Here is a 15,565-nt window from a genome sequence, read left to right on the forward strand (position 1 = left end):
AAGCTTTAGTAGTCTTTTTTTTTTTTTTTTTGCCTTTTGGGTCACACCCGGCGATGCTCAGGGGTTACTCCTGGCTCATGCACTCAGGAATTGCTCCTGGAGGTGCTCAGGGGACCATATGGGGTGCTGGGAATCGAACCTGTGTTGGCCATGTTGGCTGCGTGCAAGGCAAACGCTCTACCCGCTGTGCTATTGCTCCGGCCCAGTAGTCTGGTTTCGAAATATTATCTGAGAAGGAATTTGTGAAGGAAAGCATCAGAGCAGGATTCATCAGGAATCTGTCCCAAGTCTTATCTCCAATGATGACGTTTGCTACTGTCCGTCCACAGACAGTGTTCCTGCGTTACTGTTTGTCTTCAGATTCTCTGGGGAGGCAGCAGTCCTCCACCCTGAGAGGAAGGAGGGGCTCATGGCTGACGTACCATATCTGCCAGGTGGTTCATGGCCAGGTCGTGGGAATGCAAGCCCAGTGAATGCTCCAGATTGTGAAGCGTCACATATTTCAGATTTTTTTCCCAGATGAGACGCCGCACTTCTTCCTCATTCTGTTTAGAAAAAAAACAGAGAAAAGAGAGAACATCATTCTGTTGACAAGTAAGTGTTAAAAAATTAAAAATAGACATCACGATATATTTCACTAAATGTGGGTCTACGAGCACGTAAATTAGCGAAATACTCTGATAAAATCGCATTACTGCTCTTAATTACTTTGATGGTGATTTTTTTTTCTTTCTGGATCACACCTGGCATTGCACAGGGGTTACTCCTGACTACACTCAGAAATTACTCCTGGCAGTGCTCAGGGGACCATATGAGATGCTGGGAATCGAACCGGGGTCAGCCACGTGCAATGCAAACACCTTACCCGCTGTGCTATTGCTCCAGCCCCTTTATGGTACTTTACGAACTACATAGTGATTAATATGTTAGCATTCATTAATGTTAAGGTAAAGGCCCTCCCGTTGATCGTCGATTTGCTCGAGCGGGCCCAGTAACGTCTCCGTTGGAGACTTTGTTGTTACTGTGTCTGGCATATCGAATACTCTCGGTAGCTTGCCGGGCTCTCCGAGAGGGTCATTAATGTTAATAGTCTTTTAGAAACTGCCATTTGAAAGTGATAAATTCATCTTTTTTCTTTTTCTTTTCACCTACTCTTTATAAAACCTTTTAAAGTGTCTTTGTTTTGTTTTTATTTTGTTTAGTCATCAAGACATTACAAAGTTAATCATGATTGAGTTTCAGGCATACAATGTTTCTTCTTTTTTTGCTTTTTGGGTCATACCTGGCTCTATGCACAGGGGTTACTCCTGACTCATGCATTCAAGAATTACTCCTGGCGGTGCTCAGGGGACCATATGGGATGCTGGGAATCAAACTCGGGTTGGCCGCATGCAAGGCAAATGCCCTACCCGCTGTCCTATTGCTCCAGCCCCTGGCATACAATGTTTCAACATGGATCCCTTCACCAGTCAGTGTCCACTTCCCTCATCCAGTACCCCCACCCCCATTTGCTTCCCACCCACCAGGCTGCTTCTATATATGTTTTATATCTATCTATCTATCTATCTATATTACATATATATGGGCTGGAGTGATAGCACAGTGGTAGGGCATTTGCCTTGCATGCAGCCAGCCCTGCAGAGCCAGGTTCGATTCCTCCGCCCCTCTTGAAGAGCCCGGCAAGCTACCAAGAGTATCTCACCCGCACGGCAAAGCCTGGCAAGCTACCCATGCCAAATTCAATATGTCAAACACAGTAACAACAAGTCTCACAATGGAGACGTTACTGGGTCCGCTCGAGCAAAATCGAACAACAGGAGGACAGTGATAGTGAGATATATATATATATATATATATATATATATATATATATATATATAAAGGTTTGACACTGTGGTTTACAACACTGCTGCTGACAGGGTTTCATAGACAACGCTTTCCACCTTCCAGCCCGATTCCCAGGCAGTGGTTGAATGCTTCCCTCCACCACAGACATACCTGGTTCCTGTCTTACCCCCCAGCCCCTCAAGTGGCCTGATTCCTAGTGAAGACCAGTTCTCATTTCCTTTGTTTCCATTGTCTTTGGAGATTTGTTATCCATTATGTTTCTTTATATCCTGCTTAGGAGTAAGATCATTCTGTGTCTGGTTCTCTCTGAAAATGTTTTAATTCCTCACTCCTGACGCCGTGTAATCCCATCAACGACCAAGACTCAGAGACTATAAAACCCAGCTCCCAGAAGACATCTTATTATCTCATTCCTACTTTGGACAACCTGGCAGGCTGAATGTAACCTGCCCACATGGCAGAGTCTGGCAAACTCCCCGTGGCGTACCCAATATGCCAAATACCAGTAACAATGATGGGTCTCATTCTCCTAACCCTGAAAGAGCCTTGAATATGGCACTTTTTTAAATCTCAGGGATAGGATGAAGGAGACGTTACTGGGGCCTGCTCGAGGCAATCGACGAACAACAGGATGGTCGTGATTGTGATTGTGAGTGACTCCTGAAAAACAGCTGAGCTGGGTCTAAATCTCTGGCTAATTTTCTTCAGTTATTTCAGGCTCTTCTCGCTTGGGCACGACTGTTGACAGAAAGGCTGTCCAATAATTGTAGCTCTGTTCTTAGCTTTGGTGACTTGGGATTTTCTCTTTCTTTGATGCTTTGTAGCTTACACATACCTGTCTCCTCTGTTTTCTGATTTTTTTTTTTTTTGGTTTTGTTTTATGGGAGCCACACTGGTATTTCTCAGGAGCTGTTCTCAGCTTTGTGCCCTAGGACTGTTCTGGGTGAGACTTGGGGGACCCAGTGGTGCCAGGGGCTGAATCCAGGCCTCCTGCCTGCGGTGTGGGCTGCAGTCTCTTGGGAAACCCACCTCCCCAGAGCTCTTGGCTGCTTCTTATTGGAGGGCTCCTTTGCTTGGACAATTCAGGACTGTTTTTCATATCTGGAAAATCCTCGACTTTATTTTTCATGTCTGGGAAATTCTCAGCATTTCAACTTTATTTTTTCTACCACGGAACAATAGAACAGCGTTTGCCTTGCACAAAGCTGACCCGGGTTCGATTCCTTCGTCCTCTCGGAGAGCCCAGCAAGCTACCGAGGGTATCCCGCCCGCACAGCAGAGCCTGGCAAGCTCCCTGTGTCGTATTTGATATGCCAAAAACAGTAACAACAAGTCTCATAATGAAGACGTTACTGGTGCCCGCTCAAGAGAATCGATGAACAATGGGAGGACAGTGCTCCAGTGCTGTGGTCCTCACTAAGTTCTCTTCTTTAGAACCTCCACCTCCCATCAGTTGTATTTTGGATTTTTACAACCCTTTTCATTTTTTTATAACCTGCATTTTCTTTTTTTTTCCTTTTAGATTAGTACTGAATAATACTTAATCGGCCACACTCTTTCTTGTTTTTTTTTTGGGGGGGGGCACAGTGCTGGGGATCAAACCCAGGGCCTCACGCATGAAAAGCATGAGCTTTTCCAAGGAGCCGCATTGTCTATGGAGTCACATTTAAAAAGTGACATTTTATTGTATTTATTTTGTGGTGTTGGGGATCAAACCCAGGGCTTTACACATGAAGCAAATGACATCTACAGCTAAATGACATCCCCAAAACCCTAAGATTCCATTTTAAATGTGAGTCTGAATGAAGTCACTGCTAGTGTCCAGTATTCATCCAAGAAAAGAGGCTCTACAACTGATGATTAGCAACGGGGAGCATTTTTTCATGTGCCCTTTGGCTATTTGTATTTCTTTTTTGGGGAAGCTTCTGTTCATTTCTTCTCCCCATTTTTTGATGGGCTTGGAGTTTTTTTTCTTGTACACTTCTAATAGTGTCTTGTATATCCTGGACATTAACCCCTTATCAAATGGGTAGTGGGTAAATATTCTTCCCCATTCCATGGGCTCTCTCTGTATTTTGGTCACTGTTTCTTTTGAGGTGCGGAAGCTTCTTAATGTAGTCCCATTTGTTTATGGTTGTTTCCACGTCAGAAGTGTTTCATCCTTATAGATGCTTTTAGCGTCAATGTTATGGAGGGTTCTGGCTACATTTTCCCCCATGTATCTTATAGATTCAGGTCTAATATTGAGGTCTTTAATCTACTTTTCTCTGACTTTTGTGCCTGGCGTTAGACAGAGGTCAGAGTTCATTTTTTTTTTTTTTTTTTTGCAGATAGCTGTCCAGTTTTCCCAGCACCACTTGTTGAAGAGGATTCCCTTGTTCCGCTTCACATGAGTTTCTTTATTCCCGTGTAACCTCAGGCTTCCATCCGTCCATGGCTTTCTCTCTGTCATCCATCTGTGAGACCCCACCTAGCCGGGGACTATTTTTGTCTTCTTTGCCACGTGCCCCTTTAAACCTGGGATCTGGTACACTTATTCCAGCACATACATTCATCAACCCACCAGGGTTCCTGGGCACTGAACCCACTGTTCCTGTATCACTGGGACCAGACTCCAGCTTTGCATGTGGGAGGCCTGGGTTTGATCCTTGGCACTGCACAGTCCCCTGCTCCCCACTCCTGGACCCCTGGAAGTGATGCTCGAGCACATTGCTGGAAGGAGCCTCTCAGCACCACCAGGTGGATCCCCAAACAAAACAAAACAAAACACAGAGAAAATCCCAAACACCCAATGGCAGTTGTGGAAATGCAAGTCTCTGAGCTTCCCTCTGCTCCTGTAAAAGCGAGGTTCTGCACTTCCCTGAGCATGCTGTTGCTAACAGCCTATTTCACAATACATCCTATTTTGATTTAGAGGTTTGGTTCTTTTAAAAAGGCAAGTATTCCATCTGTGTGGACCCTGGTGTGAATCAAGCAGACTCCATCTTATCTGACTACTGAAAGAGGAAGCTTCAGTTTTCCCTTGCCAGTGAGAGAGGAAGCCAGTTTCCTCTTGCCAGATGTCCCATCTCTCCCCCACCAACCTGACACACATCTCATTCTTAAGGCCCTGCCTCAGCCTTCTTGGAGTTTCCCAGGATCATAAAACGCTGCCCTGTGGCCTCAGCTTACAGGAAACTAAGATAAGGGGCAATGACGCCCCGGGAGACTTGGGCCTTCGAGACCTCCCTGTGATTTTCCTGCAATTTTGTAAACACTTGCCAACTGGTAAGAAATGTGGAGCCTTTAGAAGACCCCACACAAAACTCCCTTTTAACCTAGTCTTTCACTAAGTTCCTCTCCACATGGGGGGTTCCTTTTCCTTTCTCTTTGACTTTTCTCTTTGACTTTTCAATCAACTTTTCTACTTTCCATCTCCGAGTCTGAATATTTTTATTTTCTCAGCATTTTCAAGAATGAATGGGAACCATGGACAACAGAGACCCGCCATCAATGCTCCAGCACGCGTGCAGCACTGCCAAGCTAGGAGGCCCCTGACTCAGCAACCAGCAGCTAAGGGAGAAACCGACTTTCGGCTGATTCCACAACAGACCCACAAGGCAGAAGGTTTCTTCTGAAGACTCATTACCAGCACAAACATTTTAAACAAGTGATCAGTAGTCAGAACCCTTGCCTGCTGGACACTTGAAAAATCCCATCATGACCTTGGTGGAACAAGCCTTAGACTGAGCCCCCAGACGTGGGCCATGGCCTCGCTCTTGAGTTAATGTTTCTCTCTGCTGGTGCTGTGGGCACTACCCAGCTTAGTTCAGCACTTGACTATGGTTCCCATCAGTGCCAGGTTAGAATCTGCACTCAGCCCAGAGCATACAAACTTTATTATAAAAATTATATAATATTTTGCAATCGTGTTTGGTTTATAGTCTACTTTCAGCATGCTTCTCCCACCCTGGGAGGATTCTCCCAACACCCTTTATTTGGTGCTCTCTTCTCTATCTGAGCTGCCTTTTCCCCTAGCATGTGTGGCTGGCCTCCAAGTCATGGAGAAAAATTCCTGGTACTAATCTCAGCCACTCCTGTGTGTTAGTCTCCCATTTTGTTGCTTTATGTTCCCCAGATGAATGCAATCTTTCTATGTCTATCCCGCTCTTTCTGACTCGTTTCACTTAACATGATACTTTCCATGTTGTACCACTTGTATGTAAATTTCATGACTTCCTCTTTTCTAACAGCTACATAGTTCTCCATTGTGTAAATGTACCAAAGTTTCTTTAACCAATCATCTGTTCTCGGGCACTCAGGTTTTTTCCAGATTCTGGCTATTGTAAAGAGTGCACAAAAATTTGTAAGTCTATAACTGTACCTCATGGTGTTTCACTAATAAATAAATAAAATAAATTTAAAAAAAAGAAATACAAATGGTCAAAAGGCAAAAAAAATTATATAATACTTTGCTTGTTAGGATGTATTCTATTTCTTAATTGGCACTTTTCATAGTCACACTGAATTGAAAGTTTGAGGCTGACAGAAGTTATCCTGCCTCTTGGAATAGATTCTAGGCAGAACAATATCCTGAGTAATTTACCTGCATATTTGGCTTTTTCCTTTTTCTTTTCATGTGTTGCCTATAAACTGGGCACATTCATCAAATTATTATTTTTTATCAATTTCTTTTTTTAAAATTTTTATTAGTGATACATCATGAGGTACAGTTGCAGACTTACAAATTTTTGTGCTTGGGTTTCAATTGTACAATGATCGATAGGGACCACACCAGCAGGGAAGGGAGCTGGGCCTCTTCACAAGAGCTAGGCCAGGCTCTGGTTGGCAGTGTGAGGGCCGGTGGTACTGGGAGTCTCTCAGAGCAATCCTGGTGGTTCTCGGAGGCGGGGGCTGAGGCGTCAGGAGGCACTAAATCAGGGCCTTCCACGTTCCAGGCATGTGCTCTATCCCTTGGGCAATCTCTCTGCTCCCTAAATTCTTGTAATCATAACTGTATTTTTCGTTTCCAAGATCTCTAAATGAATTTTAAACATGTTTTGCGATTTTCTACTAGGTTCATGTGGATTTAATTCCACTATAGATAGCTTTATTTATTTATATTTTTGGTTTTGGGCCACACTCAGAGGTACTCAGGGCTTACTCCTGGCTCTGCATTCAGGTTCACTCCTGGTGGGACTCAGGAGACCACATGGGGTGCCAGGCACTGGACCCAGAATGCCAAGTATGCCTGCAGGTAAGGCAAATGCCCTACTCACTGTTCTATTGTTCTGACCCCCAGACATCTGTATTTTTAAGTATTTTAGTTCTAGTTTTTTGTTTTTATTTTTTAATTGAGATTCTACCGTTTCTGATACTATTAATGACTGTTTCTCATGCACATAATCCAGCCCCACCCCACCGCGGGGGTGCCCAAACCCATCCCCACTCGCTCTATCCCCCATCTCAGTTCTGTGGTTCAGTTATCTCACTGTGTTGCAGATGGATGGCATCAAGAAGTTGTGGTATGCAGACACCGTGGAATATTATGCAGCTCTAAGAAGGAATAAAATCATGCAGTTTACAGCCATGTGGATGGGACTAGAGGTTATCATACTGCGTGAAGTCGAGTAGGCCGAGACCTCCAAGCCTACTCGGATTGGAGTCGAGCATCTTCCACCCAGATCCTCCAAATTCCAGTAGGCGGGGGTCACACCCACCACCTGGCCCCCTGGCGCCGTGTAATCCCATCAGCGGCCAAGACTCAGAGACTATAACATCCAGATTCCGGAACCGTGCGGCCGCATTTGCGGCCGCGCAACATCTTATCAGAACTTTTTTTTATGACATCTTATTGTCTCATTCCTACTTTGGACAAACTTGCAGGCTATCGAATGTAGCCTGCCCACAGGGCAGAGTCTGGCAAACTCCCCGTGGCGTCCCCAATATGCCAAATACCAGTAACAATGATGGGTCTCGTTCTCCTAAAGAGCCTTGAATATAATCTCAGGGCTAAGATGAAAGAGACGTTACTGGGGCCTGCTCGAGGCAATCGACGAATAACAGGATGATGAAATGAAATGAAATGAAATGAAATGAAATGAAATGAAGTCAGTCAGGAGGAGAGGGACAGACACAGGGTGATCACTCTCACATGTGGAACTGAAAGATACACAGCGTGATTCTATTTTTTCATTTTTTTTCAGAGTGAGCTCAGCGTGGTGGTCGATTCTGAGTGCCCTATAGGAGCTTTTGTTTACAGAGAATAAAACACACATCAAGTACAAGCCTAGAATCACTGACCCACACCCTGGGGCCAGAGTTTCCCAGAGGCTGCAGCCCAACCATTAGTTCTCAGCTGTAGTTTTCAGCCTTGCTTCATTGAATGGGAGAATCTTCCCCCAGAATCTGATTCTGTATAGTAAAAGTCTAGATCTAGTCCCTTTCCTTCGAATACTTTACTGTTATCCCAACAATGGGTATGTACAGAGATATTTCCAATTCAGAAGAGAAGAAAATAGAGTAAAAGAAAAGAGATTGGGTCACAGGGGGTGGCTGGACACACAGTTCAGTGAACAGAGTGCTTGCATCCATCTGGTTGACACAGGTTAGACCCCCGGCACCCCATGCGGTCCCCTAAGCACTCCCAGGAGTGAACTCTGAGCACAGGGCCAGGAATAAGTCCTGAGCACTACTGAATGTACCCCCAAAACAAAGCAAAACAAAAAAAAAGCAAAAGAAATCTAACAAAGTATAGGAAAGGAAGGGAAAAGCCATGAACCTCAAGATAAATAATAAAGGTCGTCGATTTGCTCGAGCGGGCCCAGTAATGTCTCCATTGGAGACTTTGTTGTTACTGTGTCTGGCATATCGAATACTCTCGGTAGCTTGCCGGGCTCTCCGAGAGGGGCGGAGGAATCGAACTTGGGTCGGCCATGTTGGCCGCTTCTAAGGCGAACGCCCTACCCACTGTGCTATCGCTCCAGCCCAAATAATAAAGGTAGAAAAAAATAAAAGTTGGGGCTGGAGTGACAGTACAGCAGGTGAGGGTTTGCCTTGCATGTGGCAAACCCGGTTCAATCCCCAACACCAAATATGGTCCCCTGAGTCCCACCAGGAGTGACCCCTGAGTGCAGAGCCAGGAGTAAGCCCTGACCATAGCCAGAGGTAATCCACCCCCACTCCACACACACACACATACACACACACACACACACACGCAACAGCCATAAAAGAAAATTAAGAGAAGTCCTCTTTATTCCCTCCCGTGAACAGGTGATGCTCATTTTACAGCCTTGCTAGCCCACCTTGGTGTCAAGTGGCTCTCAAGGGGGACAGAGCGAGGGTGGAATCCATCCCCACTAAGAAAACAACTTGGGGCTGTCCTACTAAAGCATCAAGAACCTTGACTTCCAATAGATTTGAATGGCCACTTTTTTCCCTAATGGCACTACTGTAACTTTCTAGTTTTATAGCGAGTATAAGCATCTAAGTCCCTTTTGTTTTTCATAGACTTCTCCAAACAAAAGCATTAGATAAATTCTGCAGATTCAATTGAAAGATTTTCTTGCAATTCAACTGGTGAGTAAATCCACTGAATAGTAAGTAATATAAACTCCTGATATAGGATTAACCAAAACATATAAATATTCTTAGACTTTCCAAATGTTTTTAGAATGCCCACATTATTATTTGCATAAGGCTGAACATTTAATTTTATATAAAAATGCTCCAGGGCTGGAGCAATAACATAGCGGGTGTGTAGGGTGTTTGCCTTGCGTGCATCCGACCTGGGTTCGATTCCTCCACCCCTCTTGGAGAGCCCAGAAAGCTACTGAGAGTATCTCACCTGCAAGGCAAAGCCTGGCAACCTACCCGTGACGTATTCAATATGCCAAACACAGTAATAACAAGTCTCACAATTTGTTGTGAGACGTTACTGGTGCCCGCTCTAGCAAACTGATGAATAATGGGAGGACAGTGCTACAGTGCTATAAAAAAATGCTCCCCGTGAAGTTTTAATATACTAAACAGGTACTTATGCCCCTTATAGTCACATTTTAAGCTAACTTCCTATTAAAAATGAGATCTCTTTAATGAACGTAGTATAAATAAGGATAAATAAGACTTGTTTACAAATTCAGAAAGGACATCCAGTTGCAGAACTAAGGTATGTGGAACAGTAGGATAATAGTCTTAAATTCACTCACTACTTATGCTTTGAAATAAAAACAAAAGTACAAACTGGGAAATGAAAGTCAAGAACTGACATCTGTAGGAGGACAGGAAGGAACCGGGACACTGTAGATGGAAATGGATTCTTGTGGGGGGCTTGATATGGGAACAACTGCGTGCCTAAAACCCAACTAATAAGAACTTTGGAAATCACAGTGCATTCATAAAAATGTTTAAAAGAAAAAATAAACAGCATCTGGGGCATAGTGCTGTCTGCAGGTCAATCTGCAGGGCGAGTGCATCAGCAGCCCGATGGTGCCTTCAGACTTCCTGACATCCCAAAATTGCCACTCTGCCTTTGACCGGACCCCAACAATTTGGGGCCAGTTTTACCAAGAAATTAAATGACCAAAAGTTAGGTATGTGGGTAGCCACGCCCACAAACCACCACTGGCTCAGCCATACAAGCCCCCATTTCGGCCTTATTTCAGAGACCCATAGATAATCTTGAAGGAGATCAAAAGCTGAAGTTAATCTCGGACCCATGCATGGCTGAACAGACAGGGATAAATCAGAGGGGGGCCACCCAAGCAGAGCCCCTGACAGCTGCTTGCTCCTACAACCCAAAATCACCACCAGACCCCCAGCCCGACTCCACCATCTCAGGATGGATCTCACCAAGATTTAATCCTCTGAAAATTTTGGTATGCAGGTTTTGTGACTGAAATCTCCAGGCTTTCTCGGGGTCGGGATGGGCTACCTTCCCCCACCTCCCTGTACTTCTGGAAGGCTTAGAAGTCACATCCACACCCCAAAGCAGCCACCCAACTGAAAAGCTACTCCAGCCTTACCATCCTGATAAAAATACCAAATGCCCTGAACAAACACCATGACCTCCTAGCCTGTATTGCAAACCATAATACATGAAAAGAAAAGAAGAGAGAGAGCATGAAGGAAAGTGCCTCCCAGAGAGGGAGGCTGGGGCGGTGGTGGTAGTGGTGGGGTGGTGGTAAGGAAACAAGGGTCTTTGGTGGTGGGAAATGGGTGAAGGGATGGGTGCTGGGTCATTGCATTACTGAAACCCAATTATGAAGAGCTTTGTAATTGTCTATCTCACGGATATTCCATTAAAAATATTTTTTAAAAAGTAATGTGGAGTTCATGCTCCATTCAGTCAGCTTAATCAATGCTTGGAAAAATAGCAGGACTTCTACATTAATAAAAGAATAAATAAATAAACAAGATCTGTAGTGTTTCTACCAAGGAATGAAGTTAGTGCCCTTTTGTTCCTCAAATATGTTATCATTTTCTTTTCTTCTTTTATTTTTCCTCTTTTCATTTTTTTTCAGCAAATGGTTTTATTTAGGTGTGTGTGTGAGAGAGAGAAAAGAAGAAGACGAAGAAGAAGAAGAAGAAGAAGAAGAAGAAGAAGAAGAAGAAGAAGAAGAAGAAGATGATGATGATGAAGAAGAATGATGATGAAGAATAAGTAGAAGAAAAAGATGATGAAGAAGATGATGATGAAGAAGAAGATGATGATGATGAAGAAGATGATGATGAAGAAGGAGGAGGAGGAGGAGGAAGAAGAAAAAGAAGAAGAAGAAGAAGAAGAAGAAGAAGAAGAAGAAGAAGAAGAAGAAGAAGAAGGAAGAGGAGGAGGAGGAGGACGACGAAGAGGAGGAGGAGGAGGAGAAGGAGGAGGACGAAGAGGGAAGAAAAAGGAGAAGGAAAAGGAAGGAGGAGGAGGAGGAAGGGAAGAAGGAGGAGGGCTTGAGTTCAGAGGCCAACCAAGGTTCAATCCCATATGGTCCCCTGAATGCAGAGCCAGGAATAAGCCCTGAAGACCAGTGGGTGTGACCCCTCCAAAAAGAGGGGAGGGAGAGGGGGGCGGTGGGGAAAGCTGGGAAACAGTGCACAGCTTGGGTCTGGGGACAGCACGACAGGTGCCAATCCAGGTTCCATTTCCAGCATCACCTGGTCTCTGCACTGCGTAGCCTGAGCCATGTGGCATTATCTGGCCCTTGCATTGTCCGTGCACCCCAACTGGCCAAAACCCAACAGGGCCTCTCCTGAGCTCTGGGAGGAGGCCCTCTGCCCCGAGTGAGTGCCAAGGATTTGTTGATAACCCTGTTGTGAAAAGACCATTTTGAAGAAGAGGAAACAGACGGCATTGGGGGCAAAGCCGGCCGACTGCCTGGCGTCCACCACGTACCTCTCCTCTGTACTGTTTGCCATAGGTTTTCTTCCAAAGAGCCCAGTGGGTGTCCAGCGTGCTGTCCCTGTGCAGGTGCGCCGTGGCCGAGGCACACAGCAGGAAGGCCCAGGCCAGCCAGCTCATCCTGAAAAGGTCAAGCGAGAAGGTCATTATCTGAATATATTGTGAGTTTATTTTTCCAACAGATGCCATTGGGCTACACTGGCATGCGACAGGGACGAATGGAGACGTTACTGGCGCCCGCTCGAGCAAATCGACGACTAAAGGGAAGTTAAGTGATTAAGTGATTATTTTTCCAAAAGAAAAAATCGCAGCGCCGGGGCCTTAGATGGTGCAGAGGGCTGGACTGTCCATGGTTTACACGTGTGGGAGCCTGGCTCCATCCCTGCTACCAAGCACCTGCACTCATTGTGCTGGGAGCAGCCTCGGTGCTCCGCGGGCAGTGCTCCGAAAGCAAGGAGAACAAACAAAAAGGAGCAAAGTCTGTCAAAGAGACAGAATGTTACTCACCGGTATTCTATAGGAATCCCCCAGGACTAATTGCAGATCTATTTCTGCAGCTCCACAAAACTCAGTAGCACTTTGAAAAGTGATTTGCAGAAATCTCCTGATTTTAACAGAACCAGATTTCTTTCCAAGGCATGGGGAGGATATCTAGGAGGGAAAGAAGGAATAGCCCGAAAGGATTTCAAGGGGAAATCTCCGTTCTTCCCGTGCCTTCTTGGAAAACCATCCTTAGAAAACAGTGGTGGGCTGGAGGAGACTCAGGGCCGAGCCTCTCCCATGGACTGGCAGTTCTACCCTGGCAACTCCGCTGTTTGAGGGTCCTGAACCAAAGCAGATAAAGTTGGTGATGTCAGACAGGCCAGCACCAAGGATGAAGAAGTTCTGGGCATTGAGACAACAGAACTGCACAACAAAGGGATCCCGGGGATGAATAAACCAAAATTAATTAATAAAAATTAAAAAAAAAAGAAAGACAAACTTTTGTTTGTTTTGTTTTGGCGGGGAGGGGTGTCATACTCAGCAATGGTCAGGGGTGACTCCTGGCTCTGCACTCAGGAACTACTCCTGACGGTGCATGCAAAACGAACACCCTCCCCACTGGACTATGGCTAAAGCTCCCGAGACAAACCTTTGAAAAACCAGTTTATCTTCCGAATTACAGAATTTTTATTTACTTGACAGATCTCAGGAGCCGTTCCTGGCTCTGCAGTGATTGGAGGATCCCATGTAGTGCTAAGGATCAAACTAAGATCAAACTAAGGTCAGCAGCGTGTAAGGCAAATCCTGAACCCCTGTTCTATCTCTCAACTCCTGAGTCACAAAATTCTTAACTGGTTTGTTTAAGTGCAACTGTGAGAGGGAGTCAAAAGACGATTTGGGCATTGCCTTCACTTCTTAAGTATTCGATATGCCAGACACAGTAACAACAAAGTCTCCAATGGAGACGTTACTGGGCCCGCTCGAGCAAATCGACGATCAACGGGAGGGCCTTTACCTTTACCTTTGTTATTTTTTTAATTGAATCACCATGAGAGACACAGTTTTTCACGATTGGGTTTCAGCCATGCAGTGTTCCAACACCCATCCCTTTACCAGTGGACATTTCTCCCTGCCAATGTTGCCATCACTTTTTAAAAAATTTTCCTAGCAGTGTCCTAAGAGATAGTATAGCAGGTAAGGAGGTTGCCTTACACACTGCTGATCAAGGTTTAATCCTCAGCACCATATATGGTCACTGGAGCCCTGCCAGGAGTTATCGCTGAGCACAGAGCCAGGAGTAAGCCTTGAGCACTGCTGGGTGTGGCCCAAAAATCTCTATATATTTATTTTATATTTATATTTTTATTATTTTTATCTATATTTATATTTATATTTATACCGGGCTGGAGAGATAGCACAGTGGGTAGGGCGTCTGCCTTGCATGCAGCCAAATTGGCCAACCCGAGTTCGATTCCTCCGCCCCTCTCGGAGAGCCCGGCAAGCTACCGAGAGTATTCGATATGCCAGACACAGTAACAACAAAGTCTCCAATGGAGACGTTACTGGGCCCGCTCGAGCAAATCGACGATCAACGGGAGGGCCTTTATTATTATTTTATTATTTATTTTATATTTTGCTTTTGGGTTACACCTGGTGATGCTCAGGGGTTACTCCTGACTCTGCACTCAGGAATCACTCCTTGCCGTGCTAGGGGGACCATATGGGATGCTGGGGATTGAACATGGGTTGGCCGTGTGCAAGGCAAATACCCTACCCACTGTATTATTGCTCCGGCCTACATATATATATATATATATATATATATATATATATATATATATATGCTCGAGCGGGCCCAGTAACGTCTCCATTGGAGACTTTGTTGTTACTGTGTCTGGCATATCGAATACTCTCGGTAGCTTGCCGGGCTCTCCAAATATGTGTATATATATATATATATTTCAACAGAGGTTATTACCTACTCTTGAAAACTCTACTTCTATATTTAGCGAAAGAGGGACTCGAGCAGAAATTCACTATCTCCTTCAAATTGAATTCTACTTTTGTTGCCTTATTACTCAAAACAGCTGGAACTTCAACCAAATCAATCCTTAAATTATATTTCCCAAAAGTTGTCTTAGCCTCAGGCTTAAATATAGACACTTTTCAACTTTTAAAAAAATATATTTTTAGTTAAAAAAAATGAAACAAAGGAAGCAATAAGATTTTTTTGTTTACTTCCTGGTAGCAAAGATTTACTGCAGCCTAGCAACTGGACTGAGCTGGTTAAGTGCAGAAGCCCAGAGTTTAAAGGCCTTAGGGGAAAGCGAACCAGTACTTACGTGCCAGAACCAGCAGGTGCCCGGTGGAGAGTCCTTGAAGGTGGTCTCTCAAAGTCCCAAGGCAGCAAAGAGACCTTAGTCAAACTGGCTTTAAAAGAAATTAGAACTTGTCACATGAGGTATTCGTAATGAGGAAGTGGACTTTCATTTCAGTTTCATTTAAGATCATCCGCAAGCTCCACCCAGCGCCCTGGGGCCTGGAGGCAAAGGGAGAAGCCTCAGCCTTAGCGTGTGCGAGTGTGCGTGCCCGTGGGTGCGTGTGTGTCTCTGTGTGTGGGTCTTTTCCTTTTTTAAAAGTAAGAACAACGAGTTTCAAATTTACTGATAGTTGAGTTTTAGACATATAATATTTCATCACCAAGCTCACCACCAATGTCAACTTCCCTCCACCAGTGTGCCCACACCCCATCCCCGCTCCCCCGCACCCCACACATACACTTTGACAGGCGTGTTACAGAGTCTGGTGCTTGCAGCTTAAATCTCATTTTCAGTGTTGCTGAGTCTGTGCCTTGTGTATATA

General features: G+C 44.8%; 1 protein-coding gene across 2 annotated transcripts in view; it reads right to left on the reverse strand.

Moving 5' to 3' along the window:
- Nucleotides 1-15,182, reverse strand: part of CTSS (cathepsin S) — a 33,057-nt gene extending 17,875 nt beyond the window's left edge. The window contains exons 1-3 of one of the 2 annotated variants that reach the window (XM_056110855.1): nt 15,046-15,182; nt 12,215-12,341; nt 423-545 (exon numbers count right to left, since the gene is read on the reverse strand). In XM_056110855.1, coding sequence (XP_055966830.1) covers nt 423-545; nt 12,215-12,340 — 249 coding nt within the window. In that variant the 5' untranslated portion in view covers nt 12,341; nt 15,046-15,182. Of the gene's footprint in view, nt 1-422; nt 546-12,214; nt 12,342-12,727; nt 12,781-15,045 lie in introns of those variants that run through there. The other variant, XM_056110800.1, reaches the window with a different exon arrangement.
- Between the last annotated feature and the right edge of the window lie 383 nt (nt 15,183-15,565).

Source organism: Sorex fumeus, unplaced genomic scaffold (assembly GCF_029834395.1).
Source record: "Sorex fumeus unplaced genomic scaffold, SorFum_2.1 ptg000001l, whole genome shotgun sequence".
NCBI lineage: Eukaryota > Metazoa > Chordata > Mammalia > Eulipotyphla > Soricidae > Sorex > Sorex fumeus.